The sequence below is a fragment of the Cervus elaphus genome, chromosome 5 (assembly GCF_910594005.1).
Source record: "Cervus elaphus chromosome 5, mCerEla1.1, whole genome shotgun sequence".
Taxonomy (NCBI): domain Eukaryota; kingdom Metazoa; phylum Chordata; class Mammalia; order Artiodactyla; family Cervidae; genus Cervus; species Cervus elaphus.
Genome location: NC_057819.1, coordinates 80,601,869 through 80,626,149, shown reverse-complemented (window position 1 = coordinate 80,626,149; position 24,281 = coordinate 80,601,869). Strand labels below are relative to the sequence as shown.

Here is a 24,281-nt window from a genome sequence, read left to right as displayed (position 1 = left end):
CCCCGCCCCGCCGCTCGGTTTCGTTTCCTCGGCGGCCTCGCGGCCACTGCGCCGCCGCGTCCCCGCGCGTTCCGTCGGGCTCCCCCGACGCACCATGGCGGAGCTGTGCCCGCTGGCCGAGGAGCTGTCGTGCTCCATCTGCCTGGAGCCCTTCAAGGGCCCGGTCACCACGCCGTGCGGCCACAACTTCTGCGGCGCGTGCCTGGACGAGACGTGGGCCGTCCAGGGCGCGCCGTACCTGTGCCCGCACTGCCGCACCGGCTTCCCCGCGCGGCCGCAGCTGCGCAAGAACACGGTGCTGTGCGCGGTGGTGGAGCAGTTCCTGCAGGCGGAGCAGGCCCGGCCCGCGCTCGCCGACGACGGCTGGACGCCGCCCACGCGCGCCGCCGCCCCCAGCGCGGCCGGCCAGGTGTCCTGCGACCACTGCCTGCAGGCCGCCGCCGTCAAGACGTGCCTGGTGTGCATGGCCTCCTTCTGCCAGGAGCACCTGCGGCCGCACCTGGACAGCCCCGCCTTCCAGGACCACCCGCTGCAGCCGCCCGTCCGCGACCTGATGCGCCGCAAGTGCGCCCGGCACAACCGCCTGCGGGACTACTTCTGCCCCGAGCACAGCGAGTGTATCTGCCATGTCTGCGTGGTGGACCACAAGACCTGCTCGCCTGCGCCCCTCAACGAGGCCAGCACCGACCTGGAGGTAGGGGGCGGCGGGCGGGGGCGCCGAGAGGCAGCCTGGGCCGGCTGGGTGGCGCGCAGGGCCCCGCTGTGGGCAGCGTGGCCGACCAGGCGGATCCCGTGGGTGCGGTGGATGGGCACCCTCAGGCCTTGCTGTGCCTGAGGTGGGGGCGGGGGCACAGCCAGTGTCCAAGTGGAAGGGGCCGTGAGAACATACAGCCCTCGTATTCGTGGCTCACCCCATTCATCCATTTTACAGAGGGAACTACTGAAGACACGTGATACGTTGTTTGCATTAAGCCTAGCAGTTGTCTGGTGCTTCCCTTGTGGCTCAGACGGTAGAAAATCTGCCTGCTATGCGGGAGACTCCGCTTCTATCCCTGGGTCGGGAAGATCCCCTGGAGAAGGGAATGGCAACCCACTCCAGTGTTCTTGCCTGGAGAATTCCATGGACAGAGGAGCCTGGCGGGCTACAGTCCCTGACGTCTCAAAGAGTGGGACAAGACCGAGTGACTACACTTTCACTTTAGCAGTGGTCTGACATGTTTAGTAGAGGGTTTTGAACATCAAATATGAGCGCTGGAAGTTACCTCTGTTCCCTCAAGGTCCCCTAGCACCCAGGTGATGGTATAATTAGTTGTTTACAGCTGAGGAAATAGAAAATGGACATTCAGAGAAGTTCATTTCACTCGAGTTAACCCAAGTGGTCATTAAGCCTTGGCCAGCTGGTCTGACACCATCGTTGCTGTTTCTCCCGGTGGACCAGCCTGAAGGCCAAGTCCTGGAGTTCAGAGCACAGAACATTCCTGAGGTCATGTGAGATAAAGTCTTTGTGAGCCAGAGACTTCTGGTGACCAGGGAGGACCGACCACTGTGAGGGGGAGGGTGGGCAGGGTCCCAGGAGGCCCAGCCGCACGCTTGCTGTGCCCTTTGTTCTGCCTGAGCCACTTTAAAGCCCGGGGCTGGTCCTCATCAGCACCGTGAGGAGGGGCATCAGGTGGATTCCTCAGGGCCCTTCTTGCTCTGAGATGGTTTCAGTGGTTCGTGGATCCTGATTTCCCGTCTGGGATGGAGGCAGAGGCTGAACAGGCGTAGTCCCACTCCCTTGCCTTGCCTCAGTCTAACTCCAGGGTGAGGCCTGGGTTCTCTTCCCTCTCCCAGGCTGTCAGGGAAAACACGGGCTGTCCTTGTGCTGTCTAAGGAGACGTGAAGTCTGGGGAGGTTTGCAGTGGCTCCAGGGCTCGGGTGCAGGTGTTGCTCTGGCCCGGGCAGGCCCCTCCCTGCCTGGCCAGCCTGGCCAGGCTGAGCTGGGTTCCTGCGGCCTGTTTCCCTGAGTCCCTCAGGCCTTGCCTGACGTTGACCTGGGAGGTAAAACCATCTCAGGCCCAGCCCACCTAGTCTCCACCTGTTACAGGAAAGAACCTGTCTGGCCTTCAGAGCCTGGAGGCCTGCTCTGGTTACATTAGCTGTGGTTCAGGGCAAGTCATTGCATTTCTCTTGAGGGTCAGCTTCTTCATCCCTAAAATGGGATTAATAGCATTCTCTCTGCACGTCTAAGGGCGGCCAGGAGGCTTCAGAGGGCTGAGCTGTTTGGGAAGTGCTTCTTAGGCAGGCCCCAGGGCCTGGCTGGTTGACTTGGACTCTGACCAGAGCCGAATGTTGAGACCTGGGTTTGAATTCTGGCTCTGCTTCCTGGCTGGGAACCCATCAAAGGGCCCAATAATGGTGCCTATCTGAGGAGGCTGTTGGGAGAATTAATGAGGTGATCCATAAATGGCAGGGTTTTGTTTATTTGTTTTAAACCCAGCTGTCAATCCGCCTGCAGGGCGGGAGACTCAGGTTAAACCCCGGGGGTGGGAAGATCCTCTGAAGAAGGGAATGGCTACCCACTCCAGTATTCTTGCCTGGAGAATTCCAAGGACAGAGGAGGCTGGCAAGCTACAGTCCATGGGGTTGCAAACAATCAGACACGACTGAGCAACTAACATTTCACTTCTCAGCTTTTAGGTTGTGTATTTTGTTTTTTTTTCAGTTGACAGAGATCAGAGTTGCTTTTTAAAAAAAATAGTTATTTTAATTTTTGGCTATGATGGTCTTAGTTGCGGTGCACAGACTCTCTGGTTGTGGTGCACAGGATTAGTTGCTCCTTGGCATATGGGATCTTAGTTCCCTGAGCAGGGATTGAACCTGTGTCTCTTGCATTGGAAGGTGGATTCTTAGCCACTGGACCACCAGAGAATTCCCCATACATGGCATTTTTATAGTTCACTAGTGCTGCATAGAGCTGCTGCTAACATTGCTGTTACTCAGAAATGCCCCGAGGAGAGTTTGCTGCATGGAGGGTGTTAGACTGCCCAGATTTTCTTCTTCTCGGGATGTGTGGGCCTGAGGACTTGGGCGGCCTGGCTCTGCTCAGAAGGCCTGCTAGTGGTTCTTATCCAGGAGGCAGAAGGCAGGGGCAGAAGGACCCGTCGTAGTCTGGTCTGGAACCACAGCTTCCACTCGGCCTCCAGGGCCTGGAGCTGGAATCTGCACCCAGATTATCTGTATGCCCTACACACTTGGCTTTTTAATCCTTTTAACAAGCCTTGCCTGCCCCCATCTCCTGGCCTGCTAAGTCCTTTAACCCGGCGGCCCCCCACCTTTTTGGCAGGCAGCAGGGACTGGTTTCGTGAAAGACGGGGAGAGGTGGTTCAGGCAGTGTGGGGAGCGGCAGATGAAGCCTCGCTTGCTTGCCTACTGCTCACCTCCTGCGCTGCGGCCCGGTTCATGGCAGGCCTTGGACCAGTACCGGTCTACAGCCCAGGGTTGGGGACTCCTGCTTTAACCCGTCTCCTTTTCCAGTCCTGCTGCTGGTCAGTACTGGCAGCAAAGCCAGCCCAGCTGGGTTTGATCACTGGTGTGGGGTGGACTTAGGACTCTGGTGCCTACTTGGAGGACCGAAGTCCCCAGTCTGTGAAGGGATGCTCAGAACTTTGAAAAGTTCCCTGTCCTTGATTAGCTGCTCTCAAAGGCCTTGGGTGGCTTTCTTTTGGTCTGTAGCCCTGTGGGCCCCTGTGTATCATCAGGGACTGTTGTATGCCTTTGATCAATATGTGTAAAATCTTTCAAGATATGGTGAGGGACAGGGAGGCCTGGTGTGTTGCAGTCCATGGGGTTGTAAAGAGTCGGACACGACTGGGAGACTGAACAACTATAAGAACAACCCCTGAGACTGGGTCTTGGAAGCAGTTGTGAGCCCTCAGGAGTCCTGAGGTCTCTTCCAGCTCTGAGACCTGTGAGGCTGGCTGTGCGCAGGGCTGGCCTTCCACCTCTGGCCACGGTTTATCTTGGCCACTGCTAGAGGCCGGGTCAGAGGTTATTGTCACAGAAGTCACATCTGAAACACCATCAGTGACTTGGGCTTTCAGGGTTGAGTTAGTGTGGCCTTGGTTTGTGCTTCCAGGCTTTCCATGTGACTGTCACTGGGTTATTCCAATCCAGAGTGAAGGTCAGTGACCTGGGAGAGTCAGAGGAGAGGAAGGGAAGGCCAGAGAATTGTTGAGCCAGCTAGTTAAGGGACGTGCATGTTTTTCCCCTAGAAATTTCCTGTGTGCTCAGTTTGGACATAAGTCTGTCATTGTAATACCAGGATCTTGTAACACCAGTTAATAGCGATGTGGCCTAGGTAAGCCCCTTGATTATTCTGCTTCAGTGACGTCATCTGTAAAGGGCGGATAACTCTGTACCTCCTACTGTTGTTTTTAGCTTTACAAAGTTAATAACGTGGAAAGCACTAGAACAGTGTCTGACTTGGAGTAAGTTCATGACCAACACTGGCTGCCGTCATTATGGTGGAGGTGGTGATGATTTTCGTACCTATTTCTACGCCCCAGCATTTTGCCTGAGTTGGGTGCAAGTTGGCTGGTGATTATGAAAATTTACGAAAATACTCAGAGGCCTCGGGTGGCATTAGCTGCCTTGGTGCCTAATTTACTTTGCATCTGAACATGACCTGGGGCCTAGTGATTCTGAATCACCCTAGTTCAGTTTCAGGGACTGAGCTGGTTTTCCGCCAGTTCATCCTTATTCCAGGGTGTAGCCCTTGGAGGGCTCAGTCTATGGGGCTTATCAGGTGAGCCTTGGACTTTGGTTTTTATTCTCCCCCTGCCTCTCTGAGGCGCACAGAGGCTCTCCCAGCTGTGTTCCGGAACTGGCAGATGGCCCTGGGAGAACCCCAGATGCCAGACTTATCTCTTTGGGTTTCCTTCTTCTGGATCTTAACTGTGTGATCCTCCCCTTCTTTGTTAGCCCCCCATTGGTTTTCAGTAGGTGCCCCCTCCCCCAGTGTTATGTCTGCTTGCTGGTTGTTTGTAGTGGGAGGCTTGATGTGAACAACTCCATTTGCCGCTTACTGCTCAACTGTCTCAGCTCATTCTGTCTGGGTGAGCCTGGCCCCCTTGCTTTCCTCTCTGCCTCAGTTTCAACATCTGTAAAATGGGTGCTAGTGAAGAAGCTTGTAATAATCCAAGCTGACATTTACTAAGGACGTTTGTCCTTGCTAAGATCCAGGCACTAGGCTGAGGACTCACACTGCTTCAGTTAATCGTCCTCCTAGTCCTGCAGGGTATGAACAGCTGTATCTATTTCTTGACCAGAGAAGCTGGTGAGGGGCAGTTCGACAACTGAGAATTGAGTCGATCTGTCTAGCTCCAAGTCCTATACTTATAACTTCTAAACTATCCTGTCCCCCTGAAAGGATGGAAGCTGTAAATACGAGAATGCATCAGAGAGCTGCAAGCAGGAGAGACTTGGGGTGGTGGAAACAGCTGTGGGGGCGACTTGAGGGTAGTTTGTGGTGTTGGGTGCTTCTGGGGGGCTGGGACAAGGTGTGTTCTTACCCGGTTCATTTTCTCTGCAGAACAAGTTGAGGCAAAAACTGACTGTCATGTATGGCCAGATCAATGGGGCGTCAAGAGCGCTGGAGGACGTGAGAGCTAGGCAGCAGGAGGTGCAGGTGAGTGACGGGGCTCCCAGCCCCGCCCAGCCCCGCCCCCGTGGAGGTGGACACGGCTCTGGCATCCACACGGCTCCTGTTGGGTTCACTCACAGTGTCAAAATTCAACAAAACATGCAAAAATCTACATGCCCAGAGAGATCCTTCATAGACTACGAGTCCAACCTGGGTGGGAGGAATCACTAAAAATTAATGTTAAAACATAGTAACGTAAAAAGTAGTTACCGTTTAAGTGGGAGAGAAACAGGAATACAAAGCTGCATCTATTTATTTAGTTAGTTTTTGGCTGCGCTGCATGCAGCATGGAGGAACTTTTGTTCCCCAGCCAGGGATTGAACCCATGTCCCCTGCATTTGAAGCACAGAGTCTTAACCACCAGACCACCAGGGAAGTTCCTGCATCTGTTTGTTAATAGTGTATTTGTCTTTTAGGACTAATGTAACAAATTACCACAAACTTGGGTTATGTCAACAGAAAAGTAGTTTTCGCAGTTCAGTTCTCTGGTTGTTTGCAGGGGGAGGCTTGGTTTGAACGACCCCATCTGCCACTTACTGAAGCCACTATCTTAGCTCATTCCATCTTTGTGAACTTGACCCCCATGCTGTCGCCTCTGCCTCAGTTTCATCATCTGTAAAATGGGCGCCAGGAGGCCAGCAGTCCAAATCCAAAGTGTTGACAGGGCCACACTCCTTCCGAAGGTTCCGAGGAAGAGTCTGTCCCCGCCTCTCGAGCTTCTGGTGGCATCAGGCATTCCTTGACCTGTGGCTGCATCACTCCAGTCTCTGCCCCCATCTTCACATTGCCTCCTCCCTCTGTGTCTGCTCTTTGTCGCCAATAAGGACACTTGCTAGTGGCTTTAGAACCACCTGGGTAAACTAGGATGATCTTGGCTCAAGATTTCTACCTTAGTTACATCTGCAGAGACTCCTTTTCTCAGTAAGGTCACACTTCCAGGTTCTGGAACGTGGATGTAACTTTTTGGGAGCCACCATTAAACCCATTACCAGAAGTGTAGGAAAAAAGACTGGAAGGAAATATAGTCAAAGAATCGTAGTACGAGTGTTGGAATGGTAGAATTATAGAGGTTTTTTTTCCTCCAGGTTCGTAATTTTTATAAGGTTACGGTGCTTTTATATTGAGAGAAGTTCTGATTTTTAAGCATCCTTTCTGGAGTGGCAGCGTCTGGTTTCATTGCCACAGCTGTGGTTAGATTAGATGAGATCTGGGTTAGAATACTAGCCTGTGATACTGTGGTCATGTTGGCAGATCTCTGAGCCTCAGTTTTTCCATCTCCTTCCATAACCTCTTTCTGAAGGTGAGTTTGAGGCTTAAGTGAAAGAATGCACATGAGAATACCTGTATTGATTGGCGGGCAGGCTCAGTTCTTGCAGCAAAGCTACCCCTCAGAATCAGAGGCTTAAATAGGATAGCTGTGTATGTTCCTCACTGTGACCGCTCAGGGCTGGACCTGCGTAACCAAGGCAGGCTATTATGGAGTGGTCTGCGGCCTGGGACCCATCAGGGTTCAGGACCTTGCCTTCTTACTGCCCTTCCTCATCCCTGGCTGCCACTGGGTCACCATTAGATTTTGCTGTAGCCTCTGAGAAGGGGGGACAAGGGGGGAGAGTGTTGTGCTTGTCACTTCTGTTCCCATTGTGTAGGCAGCAGCCTAGTCACGTGACCAGCTGCAGGGGACGCCGGGAGATGTAGTCTGTGGCTGGGTAGCCATGTGCCCATCTGAACCCAGGGGTGTGTTCTTACTGATGGGGGCGAAGGAGGATGAATACTCGGGGACATTGCTAGTCACATTGGAAGTGGCAGGGTCGGGTACTGGTTTAAGAAGTAATTGAATTCTCAGGAATTCCTGGTGGTCCAGTGATTAAGACTCTGAGCTTCTACTGTAGGAGGCTTGGGTTCAAATCCCTGGTAGGAAAACTAAGATCCTGAATGTCGCATGGTGTGGCCAAAAAAAAATTGAATTCCAATCTCCCTGGCCCTCTTGTGTGTTTCTCTTTGTCACGTTTGATTCTGAGCTGTTGAGGTTACCCAACCTGTAAAGGGAAACTGCAGCTTCTAGAGCAGTGAAGCAGCTTCATCCAGTAGAAATATAAAGTGAACCTTATATATAACTTTAATTTGAATAATACATGAGACTAGTTTTATTAATATTTTTTATTTAACTCAGTACATCCAAAGTGTTATTTTAATCAATATAAGGTATTAATGAGATATTTCATGCTTTTTTTATTTTACCCTGTCTCACATCTTAACTGGGACTGGCCATAGTTCAAGTGTGCTGTAGCTACATGTAGCAAGTGACTGTAGTATTGGGTAGTGCAGTTCTAGAGGCAGTTGTCTAGGGCAGCTTCATACCCTTTAAGAAAACTACTCATGAACTGCGTTCTAGCTTAAGAAATAAAATATCGCCAAGGAGAATATAGCCCTGGCTTTGCTTCTCCCGTCTGCATCCCTCTTCCTCTCTTCCAGAAGTCGCAGAGAGTCCATGGGGTCGCAGAGAGTTGGACACGACTGAAGTGACTAAGCACGCACACGTGTGCCATGCTATTTGTTTCTAAGTCTTATGTGAAGCGCATCTTACCGTGTGTCTTCTATAAGTCATTTTTCCCTTATCATAGTTTAATATTCCATCCCAGTGAATAATTTTCAGTCTTCTACTGACAGACATTCAGCTTGTTTCCTTGATTTTTCTATTCAGTGCTGCTTAGAGCGTTCTTGTGTGTCTCAGGAGCAGAGCCTTTTTCTAGAGTACATTCTTTGGACTCAGTTGCTGGGTCCTAAGGTGGCGGTGGTGGTGGTGTTGTTGTGTCCGACTCTTTATGACCCATGGACTGCAGGACGCCAGGTCGCCCTGTCCTTTACTATCTCCCAGAGTCTGCTCACACTCATGTCCACTGAGTTGATGGTTCCATCCAAGCATGTGTCGTCCCCTTCTCCTCCTGCCCTCACTCTTCCCCAGCATCAGGGTCTTCTCAAATGAGTCAGCTCTTGGCATCAGGAGGCCAAAGTATTTGAGCTTCAGCAACAGTCCTTCCAATGAATATTTAGGGTTGATTTCCTCTAGGATTTAGGTCATAAGGTATGAACACCTTGAAATTCACTGATCTTGCCAGATCACTCTCCAAATTGGTTGCACCCGTCTGAATTCCCATAAGTATAGGTGAGAGCTTGTGGTGCTCCACGTGTCAGGCCTAGCCTTTCTGCCAGTCTGATGGGTGCCCTCTTGTTCTGGCCTCTCAGGAGGCTGCACACAGGAAGGTGGACCAGCTGAGACAAGAATACCTGGAAATAAAGGCTCTCATTGATGCCTCAGAGGCCAGCTCCACAAGGAAGATAAAGGAAGAGGAGAAGAGGGTCACCAGCAAGTTCGACAACATTTACCAGATCATCCTCAAGAAGAAGAGTGAGATCCAGACCCTGAAGGAGGAGGTTGAACTGGCCCTGACTAAGGGGGACGAGTTTGAGTTTCTGGAGGTAGGTCATGATGAGGATGCTGTTCAATCCTCTTTCTGCCTCGCCTTATGGTGTTGAGTGGAACTCTAAAGGAGTTGGGGCGGTGAGGGGTTTTGGGAAGCATCCCTGAGACACATAGGCTGTATTAGTTTTCTACGTTTTGTGACCACTTAGCGCAAACTGCGTGGCTTAGAAGAAAAGCTGTCCGTTACCTCGAACTCTGTGTGGCTTAGGCTGTGGTCTCACCAGGCTGTATGTTCCTTTTGGAGCTCAGGGTTGTCTTCCAAGCTGACATGCTTTTTTTTTTTTCCATTGTGTAATTTTTTTTATTAAAAGAGATTTGTTTCTCTGATATGATAACTCTACTATTTGAATTCATAGTTGGGATGAGATTCAATCAAAGCACTCAGCAGTTTGTGTCTGTTCAGCCTCTTTCCACTTTTATTCTTCTGATTGCCCCAGAGTTCTTCTTCCTGTTATTCACATCTGTCAGAATCTTAGTGACAACGTTACTAATTCCTTTTCAGCTTAAACTCTCTTCAGCCAGTGTCTGGTCAAATCACTTGGAATAAGCAGGGTCATCACCGATATCCGATCCTAATTGAACTCCATCTTTGTGTACAGCTTAAAGTCTTCATTCAAAGGGCCTCATACTCTGAGAAATCCACACACTTCAGGGAAGTTTTAGCTCGACCTATTTTTCAGTGTTTTCTGCTGTTTGCTGTATCTCCTTTGCCTGTTTGACAAACACAGACATAATACCTGTCTGGGAAGTTTTAGCTCAAGACCTGTTTTTCAGTGTTTTCTGCTGTTTGCTGTATCTCCTTTGCCTGTTTGACAAACACAGACATAATACCTGTGTCCCTTGGACATTTCCCCCAAGACATGGATTTCTTTCTCCCTGAGAAGAAAGTCTAATTCTCCTTTGTTGGGTTCCAGTGTGTTTGGTACATGTGGGTTCTAATAACTCACAAATAGGAAGTCTGACTCTCCTGTTTGAGAAAGGAGGATATTCTGTGATTGTTTAGTCGCTAAGTTGTGTCTGACTCTCTGGCGACCCCACGGACAGTAGCCTGCCAGGCTCTTCCCTCGGTGGGATTTCCCAGAGAAGAATGCTGGAGGGGGTGCCGCTTCCTTCTCCAGGGACGCTCACATGCTTGTTGGCAGAGTTCAGTCCCTCGTGGTGCAGGCTTGAGGTCCCTGTGTCCTTGATGACTGTCAGCTGGGGCCGGTTGAGGTTCCTAGAGGCTGCCACGATTCCTCAGCATGTGGTCCTCTTTCGACTGGGCAGCAGCTTTCCTCAAAACCAGCAGAGAATTTCTCCTTTTGGGAAGGCCCAGTTTCTGTTTTAAGGACTTTTACCTGATTTGGTGAGGCCCCCCCAGAAGAATCATCTTTCTGATGAACACAAAATCAACAGATATGGGATCTTACACCTGCAGTACTCCTTCATTGTTTCCATGTAATGTAAACTAGTCCCGGGAGTGATAACCCTTTCATACTCACTGACCTGCCCTTAACCTGGGGGAGAGGATGTGTAATGTGTGTGCCCTGGGCAGTCAGGAGGCTCGGGGGCCATCTTGGGATGCTGCCTGCGTTAGGCCTCCACCTTCTTTCCCCCTATCCCGCCTCTGCATGGTCCCCGGAAGTATCTTTCTACAGTGTGGACAACCCTCGCCACCCTTTCTGACTTCGTGTTCCTCGGTGTGGCCCTTAGGGCCCTCGGTGACCTGCCTGCCTTTGCCAGCAGCCTTATCTCTTGCGAGCCACCCCCAGCCCGTGCCTGGGGCTCTGACCACAGCAGGGCACTCCTCAGAGGCCCTGAGAGTGGGTAGGGATCTCCGAGCCTCCCTCTGCCTCGTAAACCCTGTCGTTTGTCCAGGGCAGCCCCAGGTCCCCCATCTTCCTGGGATCTGTTGTTCTCCCACTGCTGGCGATCCCTGCTCTCTCCCTTGATGACCTTAGTCTAGACGTGCTTGTTTTCTTGTCTGTTTCGAAGGCTGCCCGCGCCTCTCAAGAGGGGCCCTTCACCCTCCTGGCATGTCCGAGCACAGCAGAGTGCCGGGCACACGACGGGTGTCTCCGGGAGCCCTGCTGACTGGGTGGCGTGCAGGCCTAGATCCCACATTCAGGTCCTGGGTGGCACAGGAGTGCCCAGGAACCTTCTCTCCTATGTGCAGGGTCTTCTAGCCACGCCTGGGCGGGATGGCATTTTCTTCTCACGTGCCCACTCCTGTTTGTTGACCCAGCTGCCTCGAGCTCTCCCAGAAGGATTCTGAGTCCACATCTGGACCTCTTGATGCCATATGATCTGATCTGGTCTCTAAGCTTGGCAAGCCTTCTGTAAGATTCTTCTCCTGCATTGGATGTGTGGCTGAATCCTGAGCCCTTCAGGCCTTCCTGTTCTGTTTTCAGAACATGCATTCAGAGCTGGTCTTTGAGGGGCGGTGGTGATGGAAAGAGCATTATCCATGGGTTAGGAGGCCTGGGTCCCAGCTTTGTCCTTGCTACTAATTGCAGAGGTCCTGGCAGGACACCTGTCATTTCTTGACTGCAGTTTTTCCCTTTGGAAGGCAAGGGCTCTTCCACCTCCAGATGGCTGTGTCTTAAAGTGGCACTTCAACCCCCAGCCACTTTTGAGAGACTGATTAGACTTTTTGCCCACGGGCACGGGGAAGCTCCTTCCAGGGTTCATGAGGCCTGAGCCTGGGCCCTAGCTTCGCTAGAGCTGCCTGAACTAACCCCCTGCCTCATTGCAGAAAGCGACAAAACTGCAGGGAATCACCACGAAGCCAGTCTTCGTCCCCAAGGTGGAGCTGAACCATGAGCTGATTAAGGAGGTCTGTCAGGGCACCTCCGACCTGAAGAATGAGCTGAAACGGTGCCTCAGACAGCCCCAGGACAAGAAGCCCGAGGAGCTCACTGTCCCAGGTAACCGTCGGCAGCCTCCCAGGCTTTCCACTGGGGTCCTGGAAACGGGATGGGTCCCCTCTGTGGTTCAGGAAGGGAAATCCTGCTCTGGAGCACTGGGGCTTGAGCTTCAGATGTTACAAGACCACTGCCCTCATCTAGGAGGTGGTGGGCAGTCTTCACCTCATCCTGAGACTGTAGCCTTCCTTCCTCAGATGTCTTTTGTGGCCAGGTGTTATGATGGGCCTTTCTGGATAGGCTTTTATTTGGTCTGAGTCTGAGGCTGGCTCAGATGGGCTGAATGGATTCTGGGTTGTCAGTGTTGTTTGGTAAGGAAGTGGCTAGTTTGGAGGTCAGAGAAACATGAAATTCTTTCTTGATACCCATACGCTGGGGCCTCCTGGGTGGCTCAGTGGTAAAGAATCCACCTGCCCAGCAGGAGACGTGGGTTTGATCCCTGGTTTGGGAAGATCCCCCGGAGAAGGAAATGGCAATGCTTCAGTACTCTTGCCTGGAGAATCCGATGGACAGAGGAACCCAGCAGGCTACAGTCCATGGGGTTGCAAAAGAGTTGGACACGACTTAGCGACTAAACAACCACCACCCCTTGCCCTTCTGCTTATATCCAAGCCATTGTCTGATTTTGCTTCTTAAATATCTCTGGACTCAGCTTGTTTCACCGCAGCCACCACGTGGCTGCTCTCCGTTGAATCACCTACAGCAGCTTCCTAATGAGCTCCTCTGCAGCCGCTCCCATCACAGCTGGAGAGAGCGTCTCAGGATGATGGTCTGCTCTCCTGGCACCCTCTCCCCTGCCTCTTCGGAGAATTTCCTTTGTTTAGATTGCAGACCACACTCTTGACTCTGGCTGTTAAGCCCCTACCTGATCAGGCCCCATCCACCTCTCCAGCCCTGAAGTGGCCCCCTCCCCCCAATCCATCCCTTTATGCTCAAGTCTTCAAATATGTTAACCTCCCCCCACAGGGTCTTTATACACACACACCCCCTCCTCCCCACCTAGAGGGCTCAGACTCCACCGGATGACTCCTGTCTCCCTTTGGAGACCAGTTGAAACGTTACATTTCTCAGCAAAACATTCCTGTTGCCAGTCTGGCTCCTCAGACAAGGTCCCAGGGTCCTTATCCTTCCCTTGGGGCCCTTTTTGCTCCTGTCATTTTTTTAAAAAGAATATTTATTTATGTAGCTGCATCGGGTCTTAGTTGCATCATACGGGCTCTTGTATTGAGATGCACGGACCCTCTAGTTGTGGCTTGCAGGCCCTGGAGTGCCCAGGCTCACAGGCTTAGTTGCCCTAAGGCCTGTGGGGTCTTAGTTCCCCAACCAGGGCTTGAACCCGCGTCCCCTGCTTTGCAGGGTGGATTCTTAACCACTGGAGCACCTGGGAAGTTCCTTCGCGCCCGTCATTTTACTCTTCCTTGCCATCACCCTCTGTCTCCCCTGCCAGACTGTGATCCGTGAGAGCAGGGGCTGGGTCTGTTTTTCATCTAGTACTGTCCCCAGCGCTGGGTCTTTGGTCTGTAATCCAGGGAGCAGGCCTGAGTCCCAGCCTGGTCGGCCGAGTGGCCCTGCCAAAGAGCCTCTGCAACCGGGGTGTTGCGGCCGTGGCCTAGGGAAAGCTAATTTGGTGCATTAGCCCTGTGTGTTTGTTTTCCTGCTACGTCCGTGCTCATGAGTGGTGAGAGACTCCCGGGGGAAGGGAACCTCCTGGACACAGCAGGCACCTTGGTCTTGCCCCCTGGGTGAAGAGTCCTCCCTGTGGTGCGGGCGAGCAAGTACAGCTCGCAGACGGGTCAGCGGCCATGGAGCGGGGTGCTGGCAGGGAAGAGACTGCACCCCAGCTACCTTTTAAGGCAGAGAAGAGAGGGAACACACCAAACTTGTGCTTCTGTTGCCTTGTTTCTAGTCCTTGTGAGTGATCAGCGGGGAATGCTGCTGGGAATCACCTCTGTAAGCTCCCTGCAGCTCGCTGCCCTTCCACTGTGCGGCTGGCTCCTCGCTTGGTGTGGAAGAGCCGCCTAAACTAACCTCTCCTTCTTTGGCCCAGGGGACGCTGGAGGACACTGCGGACCACATACCCCGAAGACCCACCGGCCTGTGAAGAAGCCCCTGAGTAAGTAGTTCTGCCTCTGTGCCCGTAGGTGGCGGCAGCCGTGGGCATCAGCGCTCAGGCTCAGGCACCGGAGGGCGTCCCGGCTCCTCCCCGGGGGGCCCGGCCCAGCCCGGGTTCGGGGGGGCCCGGAAGCGTCTCAGGGCAGGTACTGACCAACCCTGATGCGGGGAGGTTTTAGGGCTCCTGGGAGGACCAGCCATCAGCGCTGGATATTTCCACTGCCAAGGACAGCAAGGTGACCAAAGCTGGTTCGTCTTGAGAAATACTTACGTGACGCCAAATTCTGGCCCGGGGGCATCACCCCGAGAAGAGGCTGTCTCTCTTCAGTCCCGGGTGTGACGTGAGTCAGCCCTCACAGAGCCTCTCAGCCTTTCCTCCGTTATTACCCTCCTTTGCTTTTTACCTCTGAAGCCCTTTTAGGCAAAATTTTCCAAATCACCCCATACATGAAGTTTAATACCCCACATATGGTGTGTCTATTTACATATGGTGCTTTGATCCATAAAAAGAACAAGATTTTTCCTTCCTTACCTCTTCCTGAGCCTCTAAGAATTAATTTTTGTCCCCTACTTTGGGGGTAATGGGCTGATGACTCAGATGGTACCTAATCTGCCTGCCATGCAGGAGACCTGGGTTCGCCTCCTGGGTTGGAAAGATCCCCTGGAGAAGGGCATGGTAACCCATTCCAGTACTCTTGCTTGGAGAATTCCATGGACAGAGGAGCCTGGGGGGCTACAGTCCATGGGGTCTCAAAGAGTCGGATGTGACTGAGTGACCGTCATTTTCACTTTCACTTGGGGATGTTGGAACCCTTGTTGAGATGGGGGCTGGGTGGAGAATGGTCCTCAGTTTCCTCATCTGTCAAATGTAGACCATAATGGCGTTGACCTCATGGGATTGCTGTGTGAGGTTTATGTGGGACACTGATGGTGAAAGCTCTTTAAAGGCCAGGCATATGTCCCTGATGCTGAAGCTGAGACTCCAGTACTCTGGCTGAATGAAGTGAAGAGCTGACTCACTGGAAAAGACCTTGATGCTGGGAAAGCTTGAGGGCAGGAGAAGGGGTTAGCAGAGGATGAGATGGTTAGAAAGCATCACAGACTCAATGGACGTGAATCTGAGCAAACTCCGAGAGACAGTGAAGGACAGAGGAGCCTGGTGTGCTGCAGGCCATGGGGTCGCAAAGAGTGGGACAGAACTGAGCGACTGGACAGCAGTAAATGTCATCAAACTGTTGACCGAAACAGTCAGTGAGGATGGAGGAGGGCTGCCCGCCGCCATGGGGTGTTGAGGGGCTGAGAGGATGCTGCCCTAGTTTTTGTTGTTGTTTGCTCGTTGTTAGTATTTAGTGTTTGTCTTTGGCAGACAAGTGTGTGGTTTCTGAGTGGAGTATAGTCAGGGGCTGGGATGCCTGGGGCAGGGGAGGAGGGAGGCGTCGGGGAGCCTGAACACGTGCATGAGCACCCGATGTGAAGAGGAGGTGACCCGCACTGTAAACTGTGTCCTTCTCAAGGCACGGGCCCAGAAAGCCTCCTTCCCACTGCCCCCCTCCGCAAGCCTGCTCTGCATGCGTGAGCCGAGGATGCTGGCGTCAGGCTGGCTCGTGGATGGACTCATCACAGTGTGGGTGAGCCTCCTGTGGTCACTGGGAGGGGGCCCTGTGCCCACAGCTGAGGTCACAGCCTGGAGTCCTCCCAAGATGCTGGTCCAGTGGGAGTGGGGGCGGGGAGAAGCAGCTGGGGAGATGGGGAGAGTGAAAATGACCCCTGAGAGACGGGGCTCTGGAAGGAGAGGAAGGGGCGGCCGGGGGCCAGGTGGGCCATGGGCGGGTCTGGTGGGGCTGGTCTGGAATGTGCAGGGTCCTCAGCCCGGCAGGGATGAGATCCAGGACTCCCCTTTTCATTTCAGTTGTGGTGGTGAAGAGCGGACCCGAAATCTTCTGGCCCTCCAAACTTGAGCACATGTCAGAGTCCAGTGGCTTGTAACGCAGACTGTTAGTTTCAGCAGGTCTGAGGGGCCTGGGAATTTGCATTCCTTACAGCTGCCCGGGTGACGCTGATGCTGCTGACTTGGGGCGTGTGCTTTGAGGACAGTTGTTTTAACTAAACTCAGTTCCCATAGATATAACAATCCAGATACTTTATAAAGACTATTGTGATATCTGGCAAGCATGTTTTTTTTTTTGACTGGCTTTCTATGTGGGTTTTTTTTGTGTGTGTGTTTTTGCATTTTTTTAGTGGAGATATGATTTACCTACAGTAAAATGTCCAGATCTTAAAAGTACAGTTAGGTTAACAAACGCATACATCTGTGTTGCTGCTGCTGCTGCTAAGTTGTACCATTACACAAATCGGGATAAAGATTTCCATTTCACCAGGAAATCCATTCATGCTCCTTGTTAGCCCCTCCCCGCCAAAACCATGATGTACGACCATAGATTAATTTGCCTGTTGACCCCCTTACATTTTTCAAATTAAAACATACTAGCTTTATTTGTATGGGCCACATTCAGGTAGCGGTTATTATTATGGTGTTTGAAAGTGTGGTTGTGTTGTGCTTTGAAACATCTTAATTCTGAAAATTTTGTTTTTCAGAAGAAGAGAAGAAGCCCAGGAAACCTGGTAAGTTATGCATGTCTGTGTCTTTTAGTTCCTTGAGTGCCTGAGTGCGGAACTAAAAGCCAGCAGGGAAAGCTGGGCTGTGGGCTGGTGTGTGGGGGGGGTCTGAGATGGGCCTGGGCTTCACGACTCTGACCTGTGCTGGCCGCCAGGTCTGGGCTTGGGGGTGAGGATACATGGACAGGCATGAGACCAGTACGATGTGTGTTGCCCTGGCTGTCCAGCTGTGTGTCTGTGGAGGCAGCTCTTGAGCAATGGTGTGGGAGGGATTCCAGGCCATCAGGTCACTCGGTCGTTTCCCCAACTCATACCTCTTTTCTCTTATCCCAGCCTCTGCCGCCCTCAACAAGCCTGTCACCTTTGGATCCTCGGAACACTTAGTGAATCTCAAACCAACTGTCCAGGAGGGTAAGTTCCAGTGGGCCTTGGACAGTGGGATGCCTACTCTGAATTTGTTTAGAAAATGATTTTCTGTTCCTCCTCCAGGTGCAGCCAAAGCCCCTCCCGTGCCGCCGACCTCAGCATCTCTCACCGCCAAGGTGCTGGAGAACTTCCTAACCAAGTCCAGGCCGGAGCTCCTGGAGTGTGAGTAGCTGCTGCCTTGCTTGTCCTTGCCTCTGTCTGGTGTGGTTAGCCTGCCCCCTGGAGAGTCCACTGTGTTCTGCTCTGTCGTGCCCTTACTGCTCTCCTGTGGCTTCCAGCCTGGAAGTGGTGGGAGTTTCTTCCTCCAGGCCAGGCCTCCGGGCCACCCATAGCTTCACCCACAGAGCACCCTCCCCTGGTTCTCACTTCCTTGCAGCTGCCGAAACCTCTGTCTGCACGCTCTGACCCTCCTTTCCCCACAGCTGCAGTGGGCGTGGTTCTGGCGCAGTGGGCGTGGTTCACCCATTGCTGGAGCTGTGGGCGTGGTTCCGGCGCAGTGGGCGTGGCTCACCTATTGCTGAAGCTGTGGGCGTGGTTCTGGCGCAGTTTGCGTGGTTCACCCATTGCTGGAGCTGTGCGCGTGGTTCTGGCGCAGTGGGCGCGGTTCACCTATTGCTGGAGCTGTGGGCGTGGTTCTGGCGCAGTGGGCGTGGTTCACCCATTGTTGGCGCTGTGGTACCTGGTTCTCAGGCCCGGCCTCCCTGGAGCTTCCTGGCTGGGAAAGGCCTCCCCTGCTCCCAGCCCCCGTGACTGCTGCCAGGCTGCTGGGGTCGGTGCTGAGCCACATGTCTGTGGAGCCCCCTGCGCTCTGCCGTACAGCTGTCTAAGCAGGAGAAACGAGTTCTAGGGGCTTCGGGTGTTCAGAGGACATTTTCCCAGGCCATTCATTTTGCCCTGGGGGAAGCCCAGGGCCAGGTGCACAGTGTCTTTCCCTGGGCCACTGAGCCAGGGGGTGGCAGAGACCCCTCGTCTCTAGCTTCCCAGTTCCCAAGCGCAAGCGCGGGATTTTCCCTGTCTGCCCTGGTTCAGGGTCCTCGGCGAGTGGAAGGGCAGGGAGGGCTGTGTCCTGGGGAGGAGGTGGAGGCCAGGCTTGTGTCCTAGTCAAGGATTCTATTCAGGCCATTGCTGTGCTTGGCAGACCTCAGTTGGCTGCCTGTTGCCATCAGTTTAAGTTGAGACCCTTTGACTCACCACTCATGGCTCCAGGGGTCCCTCTTCTCTTGCTGCAGCCTCTGTGTTCCCAGCTCCCCGGCCTTCCCTGGTCGCGGCACATGTCTGCCATCCTCATGATTCCATGCTTGCCTGCACTGTTTCCTCTGTCCAGTGTAGCCTTTCTCCCTCCTCTGCTCTCCTGTTTAATTCTTCTTATCTCCCTTTCGCTTGGCTCAGATTCGAGTCCGCCCATGAAGTAAGTGTTCCTCTGTGCTCTCCCCTCCCTTGGCCCATTGCCCCCATGGCTGTGTCCTTCTAGCGGAGTGCCTGCCCTTTAGTGGAGTGTGGAGTCTTCACTGTTGTCGTTACTGATGGGCTTGCCTGCCTTCTGTGAGTGTGAACTCCACGAGGCCAGGCACCACGTCTGGTTCATAACTGTGTGTCCTGTATAGAACCTGGCATAAGCCAGGGGCTCAGTACATGGTTTTGGGTGGAGGAATAGACAGACAGATGGGTGACTAATAGACACACAGATGGCTTGGTTGGTGGTTAGAGAGATGGACAAACGTCTGACGAACTAGACAGAATGAATGGACTGGATGCATGTGTGGATGGAAGGGTGGTTGAATGGATGGGTAGAACAAATGAATAAATATTACCAGCTAGGGAGGGGATTAAAGGTGAGAGCGCTTGGAGCTCCTCATGATTGACCCCTTGATGCTTCCTTAGATGTTGTTAAAGTTGTCCTGGACTACAACACCGCTCACAACAAGGTGGCCCTGTCCGAGAACTACACCGTCGCATCCGTGGCTGACACGTCCCTGAACTACCGGCCGCATCCCCAGAGGTTCACATACTGCTCGCAGGTGTTGGGGCTGCACTGCTACAAGAAAGGGATTCACTACTGGGAGGTGGAGCTGCAGAAGAACAACTTCTGCGGGGTGGGTATCTGCTACGGCAGCATGGAGCGGCAGGGTCCCGAGAGCCGTCTTGGCCGCAACAGCGCGTCCTGGTGTGTGGAGTGGTTCAACACCAAGATCTCCGCCTGGCACAACAATGTGGAGAAAACCCTGCCCTCCACCAAGGCCACGCGGGTGGGGGTGCTTCTCAACTGCGATCACGGCTTTGTCCTCTTCTTTGCCGCGGCTGACAAGGTCCACTTGTTGTATAAGTACAAGGTGGACTTCGCCGAGGCCGTGTACCCAGCCTTCTGGCTCTTCTCCACGGGTGCCACGCTCTCCATCTGCTCCTCCAAGTAGGCCGGCCACAGATGCTCGGCCGGACCGCCTGCGCGCTTCCCCAGGTCCCCCAGGGCCAAAGGGATGGGAGGGCAGCTGCTGAGGGCGGGAGGCTGGGCAGATGGGATGAGAGGTCGGGGTTGGCCAGGGACAGGGGTGGGGTGTTTGCCTTGTGGGTGAGGAAGCCTCCCACTTCCTGGTGCCTCTCCGGCCGGATGCTGCCCCCCCCCCCACCCCCGATCGGTTCTGGTAGATCTCCAGGCTGCTGGGTGGGTCTCTGGGGAGTTAAAGTCACTAGCGCCCCTTTCCTGCTGGACATAATCTGTAGCCACTGTGGGTTCTTCCTCAGGCCTCTGGTGCCTGCTTCTTTTGCTCTCTGAAGTAGCCTTCAAATCTTGGAGTTCTGATGACTCTTTGTAGAGCTATTCAGCTCTGTAGATTTAAAAAAAAAAAAAGCCAAAGTCAGTGAATTTCATTCCCCTCCACTGCCTCCACGCAGGAGCTGGGATGAATGCTCAGACTTCTGGTGATTTTCTGTGCTCGAGGGAAGCAACAGGTCTCCACCCAGACCAGAGTTTCCCAAAGAAGTATGTCCTTTATCCCCTCCAGGTCCCTTCCTGTCCTGCACCTCATCACCCCATCCACGGTTTTAAAATGTTGAGTCCCAACAGGAACGCTTTCGGTCTGAGATTTCAAACCATAATCTGAATCAGCCTGTGTTGACTTTGTGATTCAGGGTCAGCATGACCTGGTCCTCATGTGGCCACAAGCCCCTCCCACTCCCGTGTATTATGAAAGGCATTTCCACAGATGCCTTTGGCTTCGACTGCAGCCCCAGACCCTTCCGGTTGCGCAGGCCATGGGGCAGCGGTCCCCCATAGATAAGAGGGTGTTAGCAGTTGGCAGTTTTGCGCTTATCAGAGCATCTTGCCTTCTGACTGATTGCTCTCATCAGTGGTAGCCATCCTCCAGGATCGTGAGATCCTGCCCTGGCTGGTGGAGACCCCACCGTGGCCAGCAGAGCTCAACGGTTAGCTAAGCCTGCTGTCACTCAGACAGGCCGGGTGCGGCTGCCTCCGAGGCCACCCTCGTCACCTGCTGGGGTGCCTACCTGTGGCCAGAAGGGTCTGCTAGCAGATCCACGGGAAGCAGCAACATTCCTGTTCAACCCAGCGCTGGTCCTCTTGTGAGTCAGAGAGGCCGAAACCCTTTCTCCTCTCTGCCTCACGTGAGCCAAATGCAGATGTAGGAACTGACCAGGAGAAGGGTCAGACAGGCTGAAACCAGGGAGGAAACCAGCTGCCAGGCTCAAGTACAAGGGGCTCTTTTTTCCTGCAGCATTTCTGTGCAGTGGAAATAGCCTCAGCCCACTGAGGGCTAGAGGGAGTGGGTGGCTGGAATTTCCCGAGCTCCTGATATCCTGACATTGTCAGAATGTAAGTTTTCATCCCCATGGTGGGAGCAATGGAACGGCTTGTGATGAAATAAGTCCTGCTCTGGGCTTGCCCAACAGGGGAGCTGAAGTCAGCTTCCTTATGCCTTAGGGTCTGAACAGGACGATACTATTGGAGGCACACACCCCAGCCTTTCCGTAAAGATGTTCGATGTTACGTCAGTTCATCTCTGGTCTTGTGCTGGGTCCCTAGGCATTCTAGTCAGGCCTGGAGTACTTGATGTTCCTGACAGAAGTGTTGATCTGTGTCATCTTCCAACACGAACTTTTACTTCCTTGGGAGAGAACTCATCTTTGTAGGGAAGATCCCCTGCAATAGCTGAACTGTGGGTGTTTGAAGATTTTCTTCCTTTGCTACTAGGAAGAAAAATTCTTTGGTGATTCTTCTCTGCTTTTGGAGATGGTTCAAAGCACCTTCCTTGATCTCCTGAAACAAAAGCCTTGTTCATAGCCAGTTCGTGCTTGGGAAACATCTGGGTTAGGAGGAGAATGCCCAAGATTAAACCACAGGTCCTGCTTGGGCTCTGCTCTAGAAATGAGGGCAGCCGGCGGGGTGCTTCCCTGACAGTGCATCGTCCAGCTCAGGATGGAGGAGCCTGAGCCCCTCTTGTGATGAAAGGTGAGCAGGTAACCCAAGCTGAGGCCTCTGCGGGTGCCTTGGAGACATGAATTGAGGAGCACACCCTCGCTGTCTCGAACCATACTGTGTCCAATGGTGAGACTTCGTGTCCTCTCTTGCCTTGCAGGGCTGGTACTCAGTGCTCAAGTCCTAGACTTGGGGGAGCTTTGCATTCATTTGACTTCCTGTTTTGCAGAGTTAAGTCAGATGGGCAGGTATTGGATGAATCTACTCACTGCTCCTGCCATCCCATCTTGGAGGAGGTACCTTGTAGATGCCTCCTGGTACCTTGGGGGAGGGTCAGAACTTCCCAGATAAACATACAAATATTCTCCCAACCTAGGTAGCAGGGACTGTCTCTGCCACTCTGGCATGATAAATCAAAGATTGGGGTCAAGTTTTTGTTGTTCAAAGACTGGTTGAATGGTTTGCCTGTTTTAATTATTCTGAGATGGGTCTGTGATCTATAAATAATACTGATACATTATTTCTTACCTTATTGTGTCTGACCCTGAATTGATTTTATTTAGGAGTATTTAAGCCTGTGTTCTTGAGCTTGTTTTTTTATGCGTTGATTCTTTAGGACATAATCAGTGTTGTAGACACTATTCCTTTGAAAGGCATGAGAAATATCAGGACCAAGGCTGGCTTACGTGCCTTAGAAGCTTTGAATGCAATAAAGTGGCGTTTGGTGTTCTTGCACACATTGCAGTGTGTGTAGAAAGTGTTCCTTAATTGTCATGCTGGAGTCAGCAAATGAGGTGCCCAAGGGCCTCTGAGTGCCCCCCACTCAGCTGCCTGCTAGATTTCAGCAGAGCTGGAGCCTACTTGAGGCTGCTTGGGTGGGGCAGCCCCTCAGGAAGCTTGCCATGAATTCTCAGCCAAATGTCCTTCTGGGCTTTGCTTCAAGATGATCTGAGGATGAGGGTAGAGAGGCAGGGGAGGGATATGAGTGAAAAGGTAAATAAACCACAGTTGAGTAATCAAGGAAACAGTGGTGGAAATATGAGTGTTTACTATATTATTCCTTCTACTGTTGTCTCTGTTTGAAAATTCCTATAATAAAAACTTAAAAACAATGAAACAAAACTAGCTAGCAATGGGCCCAGATTTTATCCATGTTTGAACAGGGGAAGGGAGTTGTGGGAGATGTGGATTTGAGGTTGCTGTATAATAACTTGACTGGCTGTTGTCTCTTGTTCCTGGTGGGGAGATTCTAAATCCTTGGAATTGCCCTCAGTAATGGGAGTGTCCTTATTGTTCACCAGCCCCTTGGATCACATCTGAGCTTATGCTAAGTGATGAGATGACCCAGGATCGGGGCTGGTCATCAGAGAGACCAAGAATGAGATTATAAATAAAATAACATGTACACAGCAAAGGAAACCATAAAGAAAACAAAACAGAAAGACACCCACGGAATGGGAGAAAATATTTGCAAATGATGCAACAGACAAGGGCTTAATTTCCAGAACAGACCAGCACCTCATACAAGAGCAACAACAAAAAACAACCCAATCTAAAAAGAGCAGAAGACCTAAATAGATAATTCTCCAAAGAAGACATACAAATGGTCAATGTACACGTGAAAAGATGCTCAGTGTCACTAATTATTAGAGAAATGCAAATCAGAACTACAGTGAGGTACCATCTCACACCAGTCAGAATGACCATCTTTTAAAAGTCTGTAAATAACAAATGCTGGAGAGGTTGTGGAGAAAAGGGAACCTTCCTACACTGCTGGTGGGAATGTAAGTTGGTGCAGTCACAATAGAAAACAGTGTGGTGGTTCCTAGGAAAACTAAAAATATTATAAAATTAACCATATGATCCAGCAGTCCCACTCCTAGGCATATATCTGGACAAAACTATAATTTAAAAAGATACATGTACCCCTGTGTTCATAGCAGCATTAGTCACGATAGCCAAGACATGGAGACAACCTAAAAGTTCATCAACAGAGGAATGGGTAAGAAGAGGTGGCATGATGGGATACTACTCAGCCGTTAAAAATGAAAATGTGATTTGCAGCAACATGCATTCAACTAGAGATGATCACACTAAGTGAAGTCAAAAAGAGGAAGACAAATACCATATGACGTAACTCACATCTGTTATCTAAAATATGGCACAAATGAACCCATCTGCAAAGTAGAAACAGACTCACAGACATAGAGAACAGGCTTGTGGTTGCCAAGGGGTGTGGGGAAGGGTTGGACTGGGAGTTTGGGGTTAGTAGATGCAAACTATTATAGATAAAATGGATGGACAACAAGGTCCTACTATATAGCACAGAGAACTATATTCAACATCCTGGGATAAACCTTAATAGAGAAGAATACAAAAGGAATGTTCATATGTTGTATAACTGAGTCACTCTGCTTGCAGCAGAGATTGGCATAACATTGTAGATCAACTATACTTCAATAAATTAAAAAAAGAAAATAATGTGTATGCTGCTCTTGTTGGGTGGAGGGTTCTGTGTCAGTTGGTCAAGTTGGTTGATAAATGTTTAGGTCTTTTATACTCTTTAAAACAATTTATTTGGCTGTGCTGGGTCTTAGTTGTGGTATGTGGGATCTTTCAGTTGCAGCGTGA

The 24,281-nt window shown here is 51.9% G+C and overlaps 1 protein-coding gene across 1 annotated transcript; it reads left to right on the top strand.

Moving 5' to 3' along the window:
* TRIM25 (tripartite motif containing 25) lies at positions 1–23,253 on the top strand. The gene is made up of 9 exons (XM_043902733.1): positions 1–694; positions 5,573–5,668; positions 8,927–9,160; positions 11,899–12,070; positions 14,115–14,180; positions 16,775–16,801; positions 17,129–17,206; positions 17,285–17,383; positions 19,103–23,253. The coding sequence occupies exons 1-9, from the start codon at positions 95–97 to the stop codon at positions 19,630–19,632; spliced, it is 1,902 nt and encodes a 633-aa protein (XP_043758668.1). The 5' UTR covers positions 1–94; the 3' UTR covers positions 19,633–23,253.
* The last annotated feature ends 1,028 nt before the right edge of the window (positions 23,254–24,281 follow it).